The sequence below is a fragment of the Prunus persica genome, chromosome G1 (assembly GCF_000346465.2).
Source record: "Prunus persica cultivar Lovell chromosome G1, Prunus_persica_NCBIv2, whole genome shotgun sequence".
NCBI classification, from domain to species: Eukaryota; Viridiplantae; Streptophyta; class Magnoliopsida; order Rosales; family Rosaceae; genus Prunus; species Prunus persica.
Genome location: NC_034009.1, coordinates 33,386,370 through 33,409,278, shown reverse-complemented (window position 1 = coordinate 33,409,278; position 22,909 = coordinate 33,386,370). Strand labels below are relative to the sequence as shown.

The 22,909-nt window shown below is 38.4% G+C and overlaps 3 protein-coding genes across 3 annotated transcripts; 1 reads left to right on the top strand and 2 right to left on the bottom strand.

The window, feature by feature from the left end:
* LOC18792023 (receptor protein kinase CLAVATA1) lies at window positions 281-4,901 on the bottom strand. Its single transcript, XM_007225294.2, has 2 exons — window positions 1,173-4,901; window positions 281-1,022 (listed from the first exon to the last, which is right to left on the bottom strand). Exons 1-2 carry the CDS (start codon window positions 3,751-3,753, stop codon window positions 670-672), a joined length of 2,934 nt encoding a protein of 977 aa, XP_007225356.2. The 5' UTR covers window positions 3,754-4,901; the 3' UTR covers window positions 281-669.
* On the bottom strand, window positions 6,771-11,426 carry LOC18790853 (synaptotagmin-2). The gene is made up of 12 exons (XM_007225575.2): window positions 10,853-11,426; window positions 10,501-10,599; window positions 10,359-10,409; window positions 10,143-10,266; window positions 9,772-9,890; window positions 9,505-9,606; window positions 9,009-9,083; window positions 8,730-8,806; window positions 8,403-8,649; window positions 7,854-8,204; window positions 7,296-7,427; window positions 6,771-7,172 (listed from the first exon to the last, which is right to left on the bottom strand). The coding sequence occupies exons 1-12, from the start codon at window positions 10,961-10,963 to the stop codon at window positions 7,044-7,046; spliced, it is 1,617 nt and encodes a 538-aa protein (XP_007225637.1). The 5' UTR covers window positions 10,964-11,426; the 3' UTR covers window positions 6,771-7,043.
* LOC18791837 lies at window positions 17,916-19,524 on the top strand. The gene is made up of 2 exons (XM_020560594.1): window positions 17,916-18,007; window positions 18,313-19,524. The coding sequence occupies exon 2, from the start codon at window positions 18,338-18,340 to the stop codon at window positions 19,091-19,093; it is 756 nt and encodes a 251-aa protein (XP_020416183.1). The 5' UTR covers window positions 17,916-18,007; window positions 18,313-18,337; the 3' UTR covers window positions 19,094-19,524.

The window sequence follows — 22,909 nt, the reverse complement described above, 5'->3', positions numbered from 1 at the left end:
ACTCAATAGGAGTTTGCTGATGTTTGTATTTAGTGTTCAAATTTTCGATGCAGATTTGCCGTTATTACCGTTGGACGGTGGATTTGTATTGTAGGTATGAGTACAGATGATTTTGTCTGCCGAATTGGAGGTTTTAGGTTTTTTTGGCATGCGTAATTTTCTCCAAATCAAACCGATTTATTTTTGTGTTTAGTCACTGGAGATGTTATATTTATATTTGGCATTGCGGCTATTCTGTACTTTTTATTATGTATTATCAATAAAATTACTATCGCTTTTAATTTTAAAAAAGGCCAAAGTAATAGCCCAATGTGATTTATTATCTTCTTCAAGAGTCATTACAAGTTACGAGAGAATAAATAACCAAACCGAAGCATCATATTATATTACACTAGAAAGTTACAAGAAGAAGAAGAAGAAAAGACGAGGCATATATTTACAGTGACAAAAGGAAAATGGATCCGTTTCAGTGAAAAGCAATAATATATTTGAAACCCTTCTCCTTTTTTTTATCTTTTTTTTTGGGTCTGAAAACCCTTCTTCTACTATACCGTGGCAATGGCATTGGCAACTACTTTGTTACGCACTCAGTCACAAACTCTTGGCACAAAATTATTTGAACTTGGTGGGGATGCTGCGATTTTATTTACTCAAAAATATTAGTAGGCGCTAAAGGTTGAGAAGGCTTGGAGCAGAGCGTGGCGGATTAGTGAGCATGTGAACCACTTCCCTCATTGTAGGTCTTGCGGAGCTCTCATCCTCCACGCACATCATGGCAATCTTGAACAAGTGTATCACCCCTGCCAGTGGGTACCCACACAGCCTTGCATCCACCACTGCCAGTACTGATGCGGCATCCGACGGCTGCGACAGTTCTGATGTTGTTTTCCTCACCCACCTTACTATATCCACCCCGTCTCCAAATTCACCCACCGGCTTCCTCCCGGCTATTAGCTCCAGCAGAACCACACCGAAACTGTACACGTCGCTTTTCTCGTCCACTTTCAGTGTGTAAGCATACTCTGTTCACACCAAAAAAACAAACACACACACACACACAAGTTCATGTTCATCCCACTTGAAAGTAGAAGTCTAAGGCATATTCATGAGCCCAAAAACAATTCAAAATTTCTGGTTGGGTCTTGAAGGAGAAAAAGAATAAAAGTTGGTACCTGGGGCTATGTAGCCATAGGAACCAGCAATGGAAGACATGCACTCGGAAGCACCAGCATCTTGCAAGAACTTAGCGAGCCCAAAATCGGCAACATGGGCCTCCAAGTCAGAGTCCAGCAAGATGTTATTGGACTTGACATCCCTGTGTATAATCAGAGGTGAGCAGTCATGGTGGAGGTAACACAATCCCTTGGCTGCCTCCACAGCGATCCTGTACCTCCTCTCCCACTGCAAATGCCCTCCCTTTGACCCATGCAACAGCTCCCCCAGGCTCCCATTTGGCATGTACTCGTACAACAGCAAATTCGTGTCCTTGTTCGACACGTACCCCAACAGCCTCACGATATTTCGGTGCCTGATTCGTCCCAGCGTTTTTATTTCCGCCGAAAAACCGTGATCGTTACAGTTACGTCCGGTGCCCCGCCCCACTAGCCGTTTGATTGCCACGTCAACGCCGTCTGGCATGGACCCGCGGTACACAATCCCAGCACCGCCTTTGCCTATGATGTTCTCTTCCTTCAAACACTCCAGCACGTCCTCGGCCTTGAAATCGAGCCGTTGGAAGGCGGTGAGCCTCCAAGCCCTAGATTTATGCATCTCTCTCCTTCTCATTCTATACACGGTGATAAACAAGAATAGCAGAACCGTAGCGAGTCCAATTACGACAAGAGCGATCCTGGACGAACCAAACGCCTTGTGGTGTGGAAACGACGGGCACTGGACGTGGCGCTGCGGGGAACAGAGATAAGGGTTTCCAGCAAACGACGTGTCGTTGAAGACCATAAACTGACCGCCGGTTGGGATTTTGCCGATGAAGTTGTTATCGGAGAGATCAAGCGTTGTGAGGCTGGTCATATTGCGAATTTCATTGGGAATTTCGCCCGTGAGTTGGTTGCTAGACAAATTGAGAATGCTCAGGACTCTCAGCTTGTAGATGTCTCTCGGAATTTCCCCAATCAGATTGTTTCGACTAAGATCAGCCAAGGCTAGAGAGGAACACTGAGAAATTGAAGCCGGTATTTCACTGCTGAGGTTGTTGGCGCTGATGTTGATCTTCGACAACGACTTCAGATCAAATATCTCCGTCGGAATTTCACCCGAAAATCTGTTCATCTCCAAGGAAAGAGTTTGCAAACTCTTGAGATTTCCAATCGCCGGCGGGATTTTCCCGGAAATCCGATTCCGAGAAAGAGTGAGAATTCCAAGTAAGCCCCCAGACATTTGCTCTGGAAGTTGGCCAGACAAGTAGTTATCATTGAGCTCGATCATACTTACATTAGGCAAACTGAAAATGCCAGCAGGAATAGTTCCAGTGAGAGTGTTTTTCATCATTCGAATTTTGACGAGCGATTTGCACCGGCCGAGTTCCTCAGGAATGGGGCCGAAGAAGTGGTTATCCATCAGGATCGCCGTCTTCAACTGCCCTCCTTTGCACAAATCCCGAGGAATCAACCCGGTGATGTGGTTTCCGGTGATATCGAGGTCCTTGAGCCTTCCGTTCCGGCCGAGATTCTCCGGCAGCTCGAACGTGAAGTTGTTCTCCCAAACCTGAAGCACCTCCAGATGAGGAAAATCACCGACGAACCTGGGAATTGGGCCGTAAAGATTGTTCTTGTACAAATTGATAAGCGTGATGTTCTTCAGCTCTGAGAAGCTCTGGGGTATCTCTCCGGTGAGATCGTTGATGGAGAGATCCAAAGACATGAGGCTGACCAAGCCAGATAATTCCGGAGGTATGCCGCCGCTGAGACGATTTACCTGTAAAAACAGAGAGTTCAAATTCTTCAAAAGGCTGAGATTGGTGGGTATGGTGCCGCTGAGGTTACAGCTGGCCATGTCGAGGACCTGCAGAGAGCTCAACGATCCCAACTCCGGCGGAATTCCGCCGTCGTAACTGTTAAAGTAGCCGACGTACATTTCCTTGAGATTTTTCAAACGAGCCAAGCTCGCCGGGAACTTTCCGGTGAGCCAGTTGCCGTTGAGGCCGAAATGCTCCAAGCTCTGCATCTCCGAGTAAGTTTCGGGGATGTTGCCGGTGAAGTAGTTCCCGCCTAGTTGGAGATGTTTGAGGTTTTTGAGATTGACGATCTCCAAAGGAAGTGTGCCCGTGAAGTTGTTGTTGTAGGCGTCGAGAACTTGGAGCTCCGTCATTTGGAGCGTGATATTGCCGGGGAATCTGCCCCTGAAGACGTTGTTGGAGATGTTCAAGTGCCTGAGAGCGGTGAGGTTGGCCATCTGCATTGGAAGCCTCCCTGTGATGTTGTCTCCGGCGATTGTGAGGTTGACCAGCTTGTTGAGGAGCCCAATCTCCGGCGGAAGAGTGCCTAACAGAGGCTGATTGGAGACGTTGAGAGCAACCACTCGGAAGTCGCGGTCGCACGAAACTCCGGAGAAGGAGCAGTGAGATGAGGGAGACAACGACGAAGTGTTCCAGTCCTCGAGGCCTGAACCTTTGGGTCCAATCATGGCGGACTTGAGTTTCAACAGTGCGTGAAGGTCACTGTATCCGCCGCAGGCTGAGCACAAAAGGAAAATCATAAAGCAAATGGTGAGAATCTGGCAGCAACTGGAGCTTACCATCTTTAATTAATGGTGATGTTGGTTCCTTGTTTCGTTCTTTCTGCTTCTGCAGATAGCGTTACTTGTATATATGCGAAGTTGAGCACAATGCAATAATATGGTGGTGGTTTGGCCTTTGGGAAATTGGGAGGAGAATCGAAGAAGTATCAGCGTCAAAGTTGAATAATAATTATAATAATGGATAAACAAATGGAAAAACTGGGAAGTGATGAGATTGGGAGAAAGCGAGTTGCATCTTGCATGAGGGAGGGACGCTTGTAATTTCATGTCCTGTAGCAAGCATAGCTATAGGTCCGTCTGTCCGTCTGCCCAGTAAGACCGGGCAGTTTGGGTTGCGGGCCCCACAGTACCCTACTCAGTTCACGGTGCTAGACGGATGGTTAAGTCTCTGTGTGGACTAGGGCGCGCCTTGTATATTCGTACAGGTACTGGGCAGACTGAAGTGGACGTTGAGATTGACGGCGTTAATGGCTTGTACTTTTTCCTCTCTCAATGGGATAATGGGATAGGTTGTGTTTTGACGGCGTGATGGGGTGGTCGTCTGAATGACAGATACTTGATAATATTGCTGCTGGCAGTGGCAGAGATGTCTCTTCTCGTCCCTGCCCTCCCGTGTCAGCTTTCACCAGTTTTACTTTGACGTGATATAATTTCTTCCTCCTTACTAATCCCAGTATTATCCAAGTTTACGTTTTACTAATCCTTGTTTTTTTTACAAGTTTTAGATTCTATGTTTCACGGTCAGACAGATATCATAGTGATCAATCAATAATATGTCTGCTATGTTTTAAATACATTTTTGTTGCATGGCTATTAGCTAGCTAGCTAGCCTTTTGGATTTTAGTGATATAAATGTGTGTTTTTTTTGGGCCAGTGTTCAGAAACAAAGGTGGATGCGGATGCTACCTTTCTGAGAAGTGAGGAAGGAAGGATCTGAATGGGCTTGGGGCAATGCTGGGCCCAGAGTAAAGACTGTGTGTGTCTTTTCCCAGACGGTCAAATTTCCCTCTGACTCCATTTGGCTGTGAGCTAAAAAGTCCACTCTTCCTCTCTGTCCTTTCTTCAGCCTCTTTCACCGATATGGATCCTTGTGTCATGGATGGGCCATGCATGGGGATCTAGATTGGTAATTTGACCCCTTATTTATCTTGTTAATGTGAGTTACAGTCATTGTGTTGTGTTGTAGACGACTTTGGTTAAAATATACTATACTTGTTTGACGACTTTATAAGAAAGTTGGCTTTTGTGGATATGGAGCTCTTTTTTATGATTTATATGCTAAAAATGAAAGTGATGATTCTGGTTCAAGTGGTTCAAGTATATTACTAGGGAATTGAGGAGAGGATATGATTTCATAGCCGCACAAATCGTCACAGCAGAGACAGCATTGATTCTTTCGTGTTTTCCTCCAAGCCTAGTTCTCTCCACTAGATTCGTTGGTTGGTTGGCTGGATGGATTGGAGAACAGATTCATATTCTCTCTCAGTGACACTGAGAGTGTTGGAGAATAAAGACGGCTATTGATTTTAAAACAAGAATAATACCTATTAGTTTTATCAAAGAAAAACGAAAAGGAGGAGAATTTTCTTTTCTCCTTTAAAATGCAGCTTTTTAGTTTAGGGGTACTTGATACTTGGAAGAAGTCAAATTTGCCAAGTGCAGACGTAGTTTAAGCTGCTGGGTGGTGATGATTATTTTAGTCTAATATTCGTCTTTCTTTACAGATTTAATTTGTTCCTCAAACAAGGTGCTACTTTTTATCCATTATACTTGTAATTTTTTAGAGCATGAAAAGGAAAAATCATGGAAGGTTGGTTTCGTTAGGGACCCAAGAAAATGGAAGCATGATTGGCTGTGGTACAAGAGAACCCCACCACAGCACGAATGAATGAGGATTGAATTTCAAGTCAGACTTCTGCTGGAACAAGTTGAGCCTAAAAGTCTAGCACTAGCTAAAAGCCCTAGCTAAAGGGTGAAAAGACTCGTCTGGCATTTCAGCATTTGCGCCTGTTTGAGTGAGTGCACAGAGGTCCATACAAACGCACATGCTCGGCTTGGGGTCCAAAGGAAGCTTCAAATTTGTCTCTTCTTTGCTGCAAAATTCACATTAGCAATCAGAGTTATAATAATTTCAGAATGGGAATTTGGGTATTTCATTGGTGACTCATGTTTAATTACTTTAAACAATGGATTTCTTTTATTCGTTTCAAATCAATTATGCTTATTGACAATGAGGTGTAGTCAATGAAAAATGACTTTGAATTATATATTAGTAGTCTCAGATTCGAACTCTCATGATATTTTAATAGTGTCCATGTGAGATTCTTCTTATTTATAATAATTTAGACTACCTCTTGTATTCAAAAATAAGATAAACTAACTTCATTGTCGTCATTCAACAGGAGGTTTCAGTTCAGTCTTGAGATGAGATGAGATGAGATGAGATGGGATGGGAGGGGAGGGGAAGGTAGGGAAGCAACCTATGAATAACAATGATGGCCTACTTTTACTTATTTTGGTAAAGACGACACACGTTTCTTTCATTTCGATTCGAATTATATGCGGAGTTGATAGAATGGGATGATAGGGAGGGAGCAGCAGATGATTTGCCCTCCCGTCATTCAAAGAACAACTTTTCAACATTGCAAATGATGGTGACGATGAATTCTTCTCACCCAAGTGAACCAGTGTCCAGTGTTCAATCAAATAGAGTATAAAGTCGGCAAAGGGTCACATCCACCGTTCAGTATATTGGGCTATATTTCAATTCACGGCCCCCAGTTTCCTATGAACAAAAAGGGTTGCAGTGTGGGTCTGAACAATTTTAAGCTGTACCATTGGACCACAATTGATCAATTTTAATGGGGCAACCCAGCAGATTTACTTGGCCAAGGAAATAATAAAATAGTAGATAAGAAAGGGATTATATTGTGTTACGCTTTAATATTCCTAACTTGAGAAGGCAAGGGCAACACATACACTCATAATCAATCATCTATTCTTTTCGTCCCCAGGAAGCATGAAATATACCCATTCATATTATTTAAATTGTCTGGCAGGGTGAAGTCAATAGCAGGGGTAAAATGGTGAAATCAATACGAAACATCACATAAACGCACAGGAGATGATCTGAACGAATCTGGAATTTACAATAAATTCTTCTTCGAACTAAAGGCAAACTGTCTACTCTGGCAACATATATCAATTGTACAACGAACTTGAAAGCAAACAAACCTAGAAAACTTGGATAGGTTTATAACCCATTCCTACCCAATCTTTACTGCAATCACCTAAGATGTTCTCCACTGCAGCTCAATTTGAAGCCGTCCATTCTTTGAGTCAATCAGATGGTATTTTTCATTGATTCTTCTATTGCTAACAACATCCGCCAAGTTTATATCCACATATCCAAGAGTTTCCTGATTGCAAGAAAAACACCAAGGTGGTTATTTAAAAACACAAGTCTACTACATATAGGATGAATTTGTTGCAGCAGTGTTTTAACGGATGAAGTGATCTTTATGGTGGCTGCAATGTGTTACCTTGGGATGCAACAGGCCCATCCTCGAGGAGATGCTAATTACTTCAACATGAAGCATATCGCTTTTAGGTGGTTCCTCTAACATAAACTGAAACTCCTCATCCCATCTTGGATCACGATTTTTCTTCACCATCTGTGTCAGTACCCAATGAAACTGTCAGTTCATATACAAAATGACAGTAGCAAAATCAAATAAAATGAATGGCATTCAATCTTTTCATATTGTATCAGCATCACAGTGGGTCGGAGGGAAACCCAATACATATCCATAGCAGTTTCGTCTATCATCCAAACTTTGTATTAACTAATACACACGCATGAACATCAATAAAGTGATACTATGTATATCGAACGCAGGATTTAACTATTTCTTCTCATTTTTCGACAACCTAGGAATGCAAAAGTGAACCTGTAAAAAGTTGGGCCACAACAAATTAAGTTTTCATATAGGAATATGATGCCTCCTTTCCTCTCTATGTTTCTTTAGCATACAACAACTATAAACAAGAACAGGAGATACAACAAAAAAGACAAGGACAGCAACATCAAACTTATATACCTTGGTTCTTCTCTCCTCTCCTCTGAAGAGTATTCGCACTTGTGGGTTAGTGTGGTGCTTTCCTTCCACATCTTCAGCTTCATGGACTAAAACTACAAGCACCCCACCACCTGCAGGTGTTCCTTCAGGAGCCTTTTGTATGGCATTTGGATCTTCATCATCTTTAGGCATCTCATCCTCCTTAAAAGGTTTATAGATCAGTTCCACAACAAGCTGTCCACGTAACTTCTCATTTTGAGCATCATTAGGGTCCATGTTTTTCAGTATGTCAACAGTCACAACTTTAGGCTCATCGGGTGTAAGATCCTTTAGTGGAATGACATTCATACCCATTTTGTCATGTTTGCCAATCTAAGGAAAATGAAACCCACATTATGATAAATATGAGGAAAAGGTAGAAAATACTACTTAAAATCTAAGGTACACTCCGGGCTTCTCGCTAATGTAGGTTTCTATCCATCGTGGAAAAATAAATAATCGTGTTAAAAAAATACCAGGCCATGGAAAATGTGTCTACTTCCTTTCACAAGTCCAAACAAAGAACCATACCTTTTCCCAATCATAAACTACAGCCTCTAATGCTTGAGTCCCTGGGTCTCTGACAACCCAATTAAACTCTTGATTCCATTCTGGGTTCAAATTGTTGTGTTTCACAGCTGTTTTCTTTGAAGGAAGCTTGTCCTCAGTGAGCTTGAGTTTCACATAAGGATCTGCTGCTCCTAATAAATCTTTCTTTCTAAGCTTTATTGCCTTTATAACTTTTACATGGAGAACCCCAACAGGTTTCCTCATAGCCCTGACAGAATTAAACAAAATTATTAAGTCACAACAAACGACTTTACACATTTAGTCGAAATTAAACCATCACACACTTACATTGTAGGATCCATGATTGGTACTTCTAGGGCTTTGGGCCATAGGTACATGTTTGCCACTTGATCTTTAATAAGCTCCTGCGGATTCAAACAGGATTTTGAACACAGAAGTAAGCAAGACGCAATAAGAAAATCAAGTTTAAAGTAAGATATTCCATGAAAACATAAATACTTGATATAACATAAATACTAATCATCTTTCGATTTACAAACATGGACATATATGATGCAAACACCAATAAAATCACAGCTTAACCTCTGTAAAAGTTAAAAGAGCTACCTGGACAAACCCATATAGGCCAGGAATAGCCATAGCATCTGCGCCAAGTAGTTTTAATCCAAAGTCAACATGTGGCTGCAAAATCATAATGAGATAGCTGAGAAGGGAAAATAAAAATGAAAACAAAATGGAAGTAAGGAGACGGGAGATATGCCACATTATAGATAACACAACAGAATTATAATTCTGGAGGGTAGTATCTTCCACATCCAAGACCCCAGTAGAAATCTCCAAAGTCAGAAATATAAATATATACCACTTCTCAATTTCAATTAAATTGAGGCCATATGGAATCAAAATTTGGAAAATAATGTTGTTTTGAAAAGATTACACATTTCCGACTAGAAATGATAGGTACCAGACTCCAAACCCCAGAATGCTGCATATTTAGTTACATAAATATACCACGTCCCTAACTACCAACTAACTAACTGCTGTAATTTGTAAAACAATCATCAAGCACGTTAGCAATACGAAAATGGAATCAGGACCATACCTTCTCCATTAGAGACACAAAAATTTTTGAAAAACAAGGAAATGCTGGAACCAAAGGCTTCATGGTGATACGTGGAGAAGCAAACACTTGCAAATCAACCACCTATGACAAATCCAAAGAATCAATGCTCCATTCAAACTTTGAAACCAGTAATAACTCTCTCCTCAGTACTTGTATTGTAACTATTGATTCATGTGTGTGCCTGTGTAAGGAGCGTGTGTCAAAGAAGTAGACTTTAAAATATACTAATTCTTTAATGGCACACACCTGAACTGTGGCTCTCAACCCAAATGCTTTAACTGCAACAAGGATGTTTGGATTGCCTGCCCACTTCATTGATAGTTCCATTATCAATTCCTTCTCACCAGTGACATAGACTTTTATTCCTGGCATATAATGAAAACCAAGAATAAGTAGTCCGCAGTAGACTTGCATAGCAGGGGAAAACTGAACAAAAGTCCCAAATAAGACCAGACAGAAAATTTAAGGTGGATATCATCCTGTTCACAATCTGCTAAATCAAAAGGAACAACAACCAAATTAAAAGGTGACAAGAAGCATATAACTGAGGGATGGGATCACGAAAACGCAATGCAGTTGTACAGTTGTGAGAGAGGGAGAGAGAGAGAGAGAGGAACCTTGAAAAGTTGGTGGTAAGGAGCCCAGGGAAAGTGCTTCAAACTCAACGGAATCAATTTTGTATTTTGGAATTTGCTCAGCAATAATGGGCTTTGCTATGGTCCTTGCAGTTTTGCAAATTGCCTGAAAAATTGTACCATTAACACTCAACACAAAAGACTTAGCAGAAACACCCCCGAAGAATATCCGAACACTGTTATAATAGGTATGCATACCTTGTCCAGGTAAGGCCACATAAGCTCAATAAATTTATTAAGCCAGTCAACCTTCACATAAACAAAACTATGATAAGCTTCTTGTGACATTTGGAAAACAATACATCAATGTGGGAAACTAAAATTTCAAAGATTAACATACACGATCATAGTCTGGATTTTTAACCCACATGGGTATCTCCGGAAGCAGCCGTTGCAAAGTATTTGAATCTTGCTCAACCAAAGGACGAATACCAGGATCCTAGATTCAATATTTATTAGCAATTAGATATAATAGGGGAAATGCAACTTAATAAGTACGTTTTTTTTTCGATATACAGCATTTCACATAAGCTCAAACTTGGTTTTAAAACATAAAAATTGACATGTTTTCGTTGTCGATGTAGCAGTGGAAGCACGGAAATACAGAAAGGGGGACAATTTAACCAAACAAAAGCAGAATTAGCAATAAAGAGGAAGGAAATTGAAGAAGAAGAAAGGAAGATAGAGCCGACCTTGACGTCAGTTGGCTGGAAGTAGATGAAAAGGTAATACCCGATCACAAGCCCAATCGAAGTTCCAAATCCAAAACCGCAAAAACCCAAAATCGAACTCAGAATGCCCATCTCTAATCTGCCCTCAGAGTCTCAGAGCAGCCGAAATCTCTCAGAAATATACAAGAAAAAAGATGGTAAAAATGGAGTGCAAGTAAAAACGCCTCTCGAACTGTAACTCTACGACTAGGAGAGGAAAAAAAGAGAGGCAGTAATTGAAGAAAATGATCGCATCAGATCACATATCTGAATTGCTGTGAATTCTTAAACTCATCATGTTTGAGGGTGTGAGTGTAGGACAAAGAAAAAAAATGGTTAGCCGCTTGGAGTGGTAAGACGACAATCCTTATCTGAAAAAGCATTAAAGGAGGTGCATTTATTCTTGGCGAGAAATCTTTCACTTGATCCACACACACACACAACACAACCGCTGGCGTGGGGTTCAGTTCTCTCAAGTGTCGGTAACGCCTAAGTGCTTCTTTGGAGCACTCTGATGTCTCATCTACTCTCTCTCTGTCCAATTTCAATATCATTCGTTTCACAATAAAGACAGGGCGCGTTTCCGGTTACAGCGTTACGGAATCGTGGGGAAATTTTAAATTAGTGAATTAATAAAAATATCTAGAAGGCGGATAATGGTTACTTTCTATTTTGGGCTTTTGACTTCTTGCTATTTTTATTACTTTTTTCGCCTTCTAATTATTTTTTTTGTGACATTATTACAATTACGGTTATATAGTACTTGCCTTCCATCTTTATCCGTTCTCAAGTTGCTCGTTTGCTATTACTATTCAGATTGCATCAAAATTTGACTCCTAGATTTGCCGACACCAAAAGAATAGACATTGGCTAAGAATCTAATGTAGTCCTTACCGCCAGTATATTCTTCGTTTTTTTATTGGCTGTATTTTTCAATATTATAATGAGGACATAAAGTATATTTATTTATTTAGGAACAGAGTTTTTGTGGTGAATAATTATATAATTATGTATTTTTTTCCTTCATACAAGCGATATTAGGAAATGATAATTGAACATAGCACCTTGAATGTAAAGTAAATGCTTATAATTACTTGAAGTACAAACAAACCCTAAAACAATAAGAAATTTTTTTCTACTAAATCAATGTCCATTGATAGAAAAGCCCATTGAAAAGTGGCGGATTCAGGATTCAAAAGTCAAGTAGGCAAAACTTACCTTAAAAATTCGATTGTACGAGTGAATTTTATTTATAAAAATAAAAAAGATACACCTAGTCATTGGGGTACATAATGAGCCTTACCCTCAAATATGCATATCTATATATAAATAAAAGCTTAACAAAAAAAACAAGAAGTAAATGCAATGCAATATAAAATTAAACTATTTAAATCTAAAACTTTACCCTACGAGGCTTAGAAATCTTAAATTCCTCAATTATCTCTTCATTATCGATATTATTAGCAAACTCTCTTTCAATGTGGAGAATCATGCAATCAGCAAGGAATTCATCAGCTATGGTGCTCCGAAGTCTATTCTTAATCATTTTCATATATGAAAAAGCTCGTTTTGTTGTTTCTGTAGAAATAAGAAGAGTCAACACCAACTGAATCAACATCTAAAGCAAATGGTATTTTTCTGCCAAAGTTGTTTCCACCAATTGTTGACATAAATGAGGAAGAGTGGTGAGGTCCTTAAAGCAGGGAAGGCGATGCGCGTATCATTTTGGAAATACTTCAACTCAATTTCTAAAGCTTTCAAGTCACTTGGACTGAAATCAGCATGATAGAATTTCTCAGTAAGTTTACATAGATGCCCAATATTGAATGATTTGAAGGAATTACGAGGATCCAATGCTGAGCTAAGAATAAGAAGTTCAACTGCTTGCTATGGAAATATGTCATTTAACTCCCTCAAATCTATCACATCATTAAATAAATCAATGCAATAGTAAGGTTCAACTGTAATAAAATCTTTTTGTTGACAAAAATAACGTGTGCCCATCATACAACGAGAAGTCATATCAGGAACATCAATACCATGTTGTTCACAAAATGACACCACACTCATGAAAAAATCATCCCAGTCATGTGCCTTCATATCTTGGAACTGTGATTTTGTGTTTTCAACAAAGTTTAAAGCACTTACAATATCTTGAGTTTTTGTCTGAAACACTTGACAAAGAAAGTTGGTCAATCCCATAATTTTATCCATCAAAAGCAATGAAAACACAAACTCAAAAGACATCATAGCAATATAGTTACTCTCTGCATCGTCACAAAATTGTTGGTTAGGTCTATAATCACTGACTTCCTTGAGAAGTATTTTAGTCTCTTTAAATAAACTCATCAAACTTGTAATAGAGGCAAAGTGAGATCCCCAAAGAGTGGCTCCAACTCGTTTCAAACTACGACCTTGATTCAGTCATCTGCCTGTCTCAAGTTCCCCAGAATCCAACAACTCTTTAAGTTCAGCTTTTCGAATTAAATTTAACTCATTCGGTGCTTAGCAAAAGCACTAACAAAATTCACAATATTAGTCAACGTTGAAAAAAATCTCCATACAACTTTCACATGCTTATATTGCTTTTTATTGTTTTTGTTAAAGAAGAAAGTTTGAGTGTGCTGGGATATTGTTTTTGTTAAAGGGAAAATTTTGAGTGGGTTGGGTTTGAGTAGGTAGAAGAAATTTGATTGTATTGGGTATTGAGTAATTTTTGGTTTGGCAAAAAATGGAGTAGGCGGTTACCTACCCTGCTCTTAGGGTAGGACTGCCCTTGGTGGGTTGGGTTTGAGTAGGCAGAAGAAATTTGATTGTATTGGATACAGGGTAATTTTTGGTTTGGCAAAAAATGGAGTAGGCGACTGCCTACCCTGCCCTTAGGGTAGGACCGCCCCTACTCTTAGCCGACTGCAACTCTTTCGTATTTTTTGGTCAAATTAGGAGTTTTTTTTTTTTTTTTGTCAGAGTCGCTGGAAAATTAGGAGTTACACCTATATTATTTCACCCTATCAAGTATCTTCATAAAAGAAATTATCTTCCTTTTGTTTTTGTTTTAAGATGGATAGTATTTTATTAATAAGATAAATAAAAATAAGTACAAAACAACTAAGGTGTCGAATATGGATACAACTTCTTTAGTGACCAAATGCAACAAGTTGAATTGATCTGGAAAGAATACGCACACCCCAAAAATGATAAAAATCCTCGAATCAACAATCAGATGCACATGTACTCAAACCAGCAATAAAGATTTGTCGCACAACGACATAAATGGCAAATCCATGTCGAAAGTTAAAAGCCAAAAGAAAATAAAAATTCCTAAACAAAAAATCAAACCACATCAACTCCTAAATAGTTCATGGAAATTATTAGACTCAAATAAACTAAGAAACAAGACCACCGCTCCACATCCTCTTGAGCAACCTAAAGAGAGCCATAACGTCATATTGGCTTAACCTATAGTGCTGCACAAGGTATACCCGACTCGACGCAACCCGACATCATCCCCGCTCATAGCTCCAAATCTATATCGAAGGCTGATAACTAGAGCTAAATCCTTGCATACATATGTCAAAAGACGGCAACTATAATATAGCGACAACAACATTTCATGACGATTGTTTTTACATTACAAAACAAAACAAAAAAAACAAAAAAACAAAGAATCTAGAGGAAATGAGGGGAACGGAAAGGGGTTGAGAGAAGAAAATAATGGATATAGTAGAAAGGGTGGTCGCCGGCCCCCAATTTTTCCTTAAAGATTTTATGAGGTAACAAAAGAAGGGGTGAATGACCACTTTTTAGGATAACTTGTACAAATCACTTTGTGGACGGTCCCGTCCAAACCAAAAAAAGAAAAACAAAGAGTATATTTCTTAAAACATCGAATCCAAGTTTTCAACCATGATAGAAAATAAATATTTTTCTTTTTCCTTTTTTTATATTAAAAGAAAAAAAAAAATTTACAAGTCCCTCTCCGTTATCAGTTTGGGTATGGATATTGGTATTTGGTGGTGTTGTCATATTGGTAATTAATATAATTAGAGTATGATCTTAAACTCTTGAATTAACTGTCGCTTTTGATGGCAACCATATTTGCAAGCGCATCAACATCATGTCCACTACTATCCCTACACGTCTCCATCCAATCCAACACCATATATAATAATCAAATCAATAATTTATGTAACACGGTATCATTATGAGGTAATCTCAAACAAACTGGAACATAAATCCATCATGAATGTTATAACATGGTACAACTCTTCATGCCCCAAAAATATTCCTTTTTTTTTTAATTTATAAAAAAATTTATTTATTTAAGAGATACATAAATATCTATTGGGTAACAATAACGCTACAGGCATCAACTTATAGATACCAATACATGTGGCACATGATATGATAATCCATATTATTTGCCATCTAATCTTTCTTTTTTAAATTCCATAATTTTTGCAATAAAAAGAATTTCACCAATCAAAAAAGAAAAAAAAAACACCCAACGATTCCTCTCCCTCCCTCCCTCCCCTGCACTTGTGTAAAACCTTAAAAATTCAACCTCTATTAAAGGTTACCTTATGAAAAACCCAAGGACTTATTATCATAAACAAAAATAAAATTTAAATTCATCTTTGTAATTCTAAGAACAGGAAGGTTCCACCAAAAGCAAACAAGGTTGAGATTTACGACCCTTTTTGCTTTATTCCTATTGACATGGATTGTTAATGAAATTGAAAGAAGAAAAAAAAGGCTATGATCAAATCTAAAAGTTTCAAAAATTCAAAAACCCAAATGGCTGTCGTTGTAAGCCCAAGTACGAATTTTAGCTGAAAACAAACAAAACCCAACTGTAGTCGGCCTAAGGAGCCCAACCATATGACTTGATAAAGATGGCCCAAAAATATAGTAAACGACATAATTGTATTGGGTACATGAATTGATAAAAATAGGCACGCGGCACGTCGTATTTAAAAATGGGGGAGGTGGAATGGAAGGAACATGATCTGGATCCAATCTGTAAAAAGGAGGTAAGAATACTTTATTTATGAGTTCACGATTCTTCTTTTTTTAAGACACCGACCTTTTCATTGTTTGTGATATAATATATTATTTGTAGTTGATGATGGGCCTTTATGTCATGACTCAGCAACAAATATATTTAACTTTATTATCATTATCAGACCTTTTTCTTTAATCACATGAATTGGGATAATATCTAAGCAAAGAGCATGTGACAATGTCAATGTTGATATACCACTAATAGCTAGAATAGAAGGCCGCCTAAATTAGACATCTATATATATATCAGTCCTGATCTCTTGGATCACAGGAGTCCAAGAGATCAGGACTGTATATATATATTATAAATGACAAGTACAATGCTACTACTGGTTCGAATGAATATATCAATGGAACATAGCCTAATTTAATTATTATATATGAATGGTCGGTGGGGTGCATGGTAACAGCTCACGTCACCACCAATATCTGAATGCGTGAGACACGCTTCATATAATTCAGAATTACGTTTACCATGTATGTGTCCATTAATTTTATTTTAAATTAGATTTAATTATTTTTCTAGAAGCCCTTTTACGTACCTTCAGACCCTGGCATGGGATGGGAGATAGTGTAGAGGAAGCACCAAAAGATATGCTTTCGAAAGTTGGAGTTTGATGCTTGCGTTGCGTTGTGCGAATGACTGAACACGAATCATATTTGACAGACAATAGGTGAAGGGTTCAAGGGTAGGTAAAGATGTAATGAAATAAAAAGAAACTTAAAGTAAAAATAATAATTATCATGTCCCATCCCATGGACATTGTCACACACACCACACGTTTTTCTTTTCTTTCTAACCTCGACATTGCTTGCTGCTTTCTTTTTTCATTTCTCCTTATTATTACTATAATTAATTATTTTCTATTTTCTTTACCCAATATCTTGATGAAAAAAGCATTCGTCAAGGCTAGGGATCTATATAATCTACTTGTCTAAGCCAACGACTGGGGCGGGTCTTAAAATTCATATATTCTTTCGGAAGAAACTCCCATAAATAGAAACTTGTTTGCCAGACAATATTAACGCAAGTTGAGTCACGAACTCATGGTCGTGCATGGCATGGCGGCTAAGTCTTTGTCACGCTCACTGACTGTGCCGTGGAAATGTAATTAATTGACATTTGAGTCATTTGACAAACCAAACTGTATAACTTTCGGTGCCCGCAGGCGAGGTAAGAATTGAATCTGGCTGCGTCTGTATTGTATATACAGGTTGTAATTCAATCACGACAACAACATGCCAATTGCTCCCCCATAGTCATTGATCGGAAGATTTTTATTAGTCAGCAGTGGCTGAAAAGATGCCACGTGTGTAGTGTAGTAGTATCATGAGATCAATCTCACATTTTGATATAAAAAACGCTAGTCATATTTATTTTTATACAATATTATGCATCATATCTCGAATATATGTGGACTCCATTATATTATTGGATTTTATTTTTATTAGAAAGATAATACATATATAATACATTTATATATGCATTCATGTTTGATATATGTAAACAAAATATCGAATACGTACCAAATTACATTGTATATTTAGTACCACTACGGTCTACCACAGCCAATTGTTTCCCCATCCCCACAAACCATTACAAATGAAATGAGATGAAATGCTACTATTTTAATGAAGTTGCCATCACTCTCCTTCCCTTTCCTGCGAATGAGGTCAGAGGGATGATTATAAAAGAATGCTGGGACCCAGCTAGTATACGTGTGTGGCTAGGATGCGTCGAGTCCCTATCTGCCCATACTAATTACGAGGAACCGGAGGACGATATCAATGGCCAAAATCTCCCCAACGGCTATTTCCAATTGCACGATCCAACGGTGAACCGCGAACTGGCGGTTGCCGCCCTACAGTATCCTTGGTCTCTCTCTCGTGGACCAGGAGGGGTAGGGTAGAGGCAACGGTTGTCTGTCAAATATGACATCTATAATCTTAATATATTTATAAAAATAATAAAATACAAAGTAAACAATGAATAAAGTAGCCGTTGGGAGCCTTGCTCTATAAAAAGGAGGTAAGAGGAACAGAGCTAAGTTCAAGATATTCCCCAAGGTCAAGGTACGCAAAGTATACCAAAATAATTCAACCCTTTGAATCAGGGTTTCTGAGATCCGCTCCGGATCAGAAGATTTATTTATTTACTCATCCATCATCTCTCTAATTCTAATCTGTGTGCTAGATTAAAATTCCTAGTTTTAACTTACTTAAACGTCTAAATTTCTTGTTACCAACTTTCTGTAGAAAAATCTTGCAAATCAAAGAGTTTTTCTTCTTTCCATTCAAATTGCAAATCTTCAGATTTTACTCTACGTGCTTTGTTGATCAAACTATCTTTCATTTTTGATATATATTCATTTCATTAGACATCAGAAAAGCTGCAATCTGGCTATGGAGGCTGTTGTTGTAGACCAGTCAATCTCTGCCTGCAAGCAGATTAAAATGATCAGAACAACCCCAAGATCCTCTGAAAATCTTGCTCCCATAAATTACAACATCCATGGGGGTCTCTTGCAGGCTCCTTCACCTTCTCTCTCATTTTCATATAACCCTCCAGCTTCTCTCTACAATCAATATCGGTACCAGCAACTTCAACACGTACAGAGGCAGCAGCAACAACACCCACCTCTCCTTCCTCTGCCGGTTCCAAACAGACCTCCTCATCATCACCAGTCTCTGCCATCTCTCCCATCTCGTACCCGAGGCCTCTCTCGCCCTCCCACCACCAGAAAGGCCAACAACGCCAGAAGCCAATCTCTCACACCCAAGAAACCAAAATCAAAGCCCTCTAAGAAAGAAGAAGCTAAGCAAATATCTGACTGCTTGATCATTGCTTCCACCAACCGTTTGGGACCCGACCCGAATGATCTTCCCAAAGATGTCACTAAGGTTTTGATGACATCATCATCATCATCATCATCTTCCTCTTCATCATCAATTGGTAATATGAGTGATCTTAGTGGTGGTGGTGTTGGTGTGGGAGATATGGATAAGTTTTCAGGTTCCATTTTCACTCTCTCGCCACCTCCGAGTAGTTTGCCTCTCCCAAGGTTTTCTCTGCAGCGAAGGCTCAGTCGCAACGCTGAAGCTGCAGGGATCGACGCAGGAGCAACGGACAATCTCCGCCGTCTGTTACGTCTCCGCTGAACGGCTGAAGTTGTTGTTTGGTTTAGTACGTAGTGGTTTTGGTGGTGGTACCCATGGTTTGTTTTGTTTGTAGGTTGGTGTCTTTTGTGTAAATAAAGGCTTCGTGGAGGGTGATAGTATCATGAAATCTCTCTCCTCCCTTCTCCTTCCTTCTCCTTGAGGAAATTTGTGATCACCACCTGTGTTTTTGATTGGGTGCACAAAAAAAAAAAAAAACTTCAAGGATGTTTTTTTTCTCTTTTAATTTGTTTGTCGTTTTGTTGGTCAATCTCGTAATAATGTAATTTATGACTAAGAGAATGGTTTTAGTTTTTGATTTATAAGTTATATAACCTATACAATTGTTCTGAGTATTGTAATTTGTATTTATTCCCAAGGAAATAATTGTAATTTGTATTTGTTCCCAAGGAAATACAAAAACTCTTGCAGTAGATTCCTGTGCAGTAGGAACGTGGTAACAAACATTCCACCATTTGGTTTGGTAGCAATCTGTTTTCATACCATGCTACAAAAGAGTTGAAAATATCTAAGTTCCTTTCATTTTGGCAAGCGCGTTCTTGTCATTTATTAATATGGCATTAACATTTGCATTGACATTTGGTGATACGACAAGTGAATATTTGATCGACTCTAAGAGCAGCTCTAGCGCTGCATATAATTCGGGCAAAAGGCCTCCCTGGCAAGCCTAAAGACCTTTCATCACGAGAGATAAGGTCCGGGTAAGAGCTGGGTCTTATCAGCCCCGGCAAGCCCAAGAGCAGGTTTTGCCTGGGCTTCAGTTCGAGGGCTATGACGTCAGCGCTGCTGTCAGCGCACGATAATTCAAATTACGCGCAAACGGTAAAAGAATTTGACTTCTGCTCGCTGACGTCAACGCTGACAGAATCCCACGGGCATGTGCCACATGTCGCAACCGGGACGCTCCGATCGGTTTTTTCCCAGAAATCCAACGGTCCTATTTTTTTGGCTAAAAAAATTCTGAATTTTTTTAGAAAAATACCAAAACATTGTGTACTTTTTTCCCTATAAATACCTAACCATTTTATTTACTTTCCACACCAAATCTTCATACAATTTCTTCTCATTCTAATATTTTTTACTCTCCACTCACATTATTCACTTTCGACACCAATTCTCCATACAAACTCTTCTCCTTCCAATATTTTTTTACTCTCCACTCACATTTTTCTACTACTTTCTGTTGCCTCTCCAACACCCTCCTCAAGTTTGACATTAACAGTAGAATGTGTTTTGTAAAATATGAGAAATAAAGGAATAGATAAGAGATGGTGTGAGAGGTATGAGTTGATGGTGTTGTTTTATAGAGGGATTCAGAAGATAGAGATGACACGTGACACAATTTTAGAGGGTGAAAATCTTATCTGAAATCTGAGATTATAATTTTTAAAAAATATATGAAAATCTTATGAGAAATGAAGGAATAGATAATAGATGGTGTGAGAGATATGAGTTGATGGTGTTGTTTTATAGAGGGATTCAGAAGATAGAGATGACACGTGACACAATTTAGAGGGTGAAAATCTTATCTGAAATATGAGATTATAATTTTTTACAAATATCTGAAAATCTTATGAGAAATGAAGGAATAGATAAGAGATGGTGTGAGAGGTATGAGTTGATGGTGTTGTTTTATAGAGGGATTCCGAAGATAGAGATGACACGTGGCACAATTTTAGAGGGTGAAAATCTTATCTGAAATATGAGATTATAATTTTTAAAAAATATATGAAAATCTTATCTGACATGGGACACGTGGCACAATTTTAGATGGTGAAAATCTTATCTGAAATTTGAGATTATAATTTTTTTTATAATGAATATCCAAAAAATTTATCTGGAATAAGACACGTGGCAACCGAGATTCTCATCCGAAAATCTTTTCTGAAAAATAATGGACATGTGACAACCAAAAATCTTATCCGAAAATTTAATTACAAAAGATTATCAAAATTAATGGTTTAAAGTATAAAAAAATATGAAATAAAGTACAATGAATAGTACTTGTCTTAGATTAGGGGTGGAACCACAAATGGCAAGGCTGACACTATTCACGTGAATAGTGGCAGCCCTTACCCTAGACTTAGCCCTTATGGGTGAAGATGCTCTAATAACCCTTGACTTATCAATTCTCGTAGAAAGTAGTGATCTCATATCATCGTAGAAGATGATTAGATGACAGAAAAAAAGAAGAAGATGAAAATTAATTAGTATTAGAAAAATACATGTGTAGAATAATATGTATGCTCAGGGCCGGTCCTAAGTTTTCAAAGGCTCAGGGCGAAAATCTAAAGTGTGCCCTATACACATTAATCACAAACACTAGTATACTTCTTGTTTTATCAACTAAGTATTGGTCCTATCCCCAAAAAAAAAAAAAACAAAAAACTAAGCATTGGTTTTTTTGAGAAAGTATTTATCCCAAAATATTTTTAGACTTTGAGCAATGTCGTCCATCAGTTTCGATCTCTTGGACTATAGGAGTCCAAAATATTGTGGTCACCCACCGTCGGATATTAATCCAATGGTTCAAAAAAGTTTCTTAAAATGAGTGCAAGAGTGAGTGAACCGTTGAATTTACATCCAACGGTGAGTTACTACAAATCTCTTGGACCCTTGTAGTCCAAGAGATTGGGAGTATGTCTTCCATATTCCTAAATAATGAAAACAAATGTACAACTATAGATACCATACTAGTGAGTCAAAGAATTTCAAGAATGCAAGTCAAGTCAATATCAAAGAATTTCTTTTAAAACTGTAATCATGGATCCTTTGTTCCAAATTTCAGATTCATCTCAATATCCTATTCCTAAATTATGGAAAACAATGTCTATTTAATTTTGATTCATCTTACAAGAAAAATAGGAAATCACACAGGTTATTTTCATGGAGGAACAATTCCAAGAGGAAAGCAAGGTTTCTATTTGAAAAGAAAACCCCAAGAATAGTACATATATTAGTGATTCAAAGAATTCGAATGAATCAATCCAAGAAAACCCCATGATTTAAATGACTTAGAAAAGGAATCGATAGAGAAAAAAAGTAAATCACTCATGGTTATTTTTTGCAGAGGAGGAAACCGAAGAGTAAAACATAAATGAACTTATCATCATCGGCGTCAGGGAGAAATTCGGTAAGAGTTCTTGTCGCTGGCAGATTGGGAGGAGATAGGATAGGAGGAGGTCTAAGAAACGATGTGAAAAATTTACAAACAAATAAATAAATAAAAATCATATTTTCCTTTTCATTTGATATCAAATCATGAAAAATTACCTTCAATTGATTTCTATAAGGACCAATTTCGCACTGAACAAAAGCCCACACTTTGAATTTTGGAATCTTTCCAATCTACTAATAGAAAATTTAATTTAGGGATTCATAACTCTGGAACTAGTAGGAGAGGCTTAGATGAGATGAGATGAGATGAGATGAGATGAAGAAGAAGAAATTTTTTTTAGAATAGATAACGTTTAACCTGGAAAGTGGAACGGGTAGAACAAAAGGGTTGAGGAGAGGAAGAGATCGTCGTTTTGAATGCCATTTTTTGTTTTTCTCTCAAAAATATTAAATCAATTTATAATAATATAATATAACACTTATTTTAAAAAAACATTTGGGGCCCCCTTGAATAATGGGCCCAGGGCAGTCGCACTAATTGCCCCTGGTTAGGGCGGGGCTTGTGTATGCTCATTGCTCATACTCATTGTGGCCACATTTTTCACATGTTTTGGCATCTGTCTGTTTAGAGGAAAAATTAAAAGAAGATTCCCAAACAAATAGCATAGACTAGCACACCTT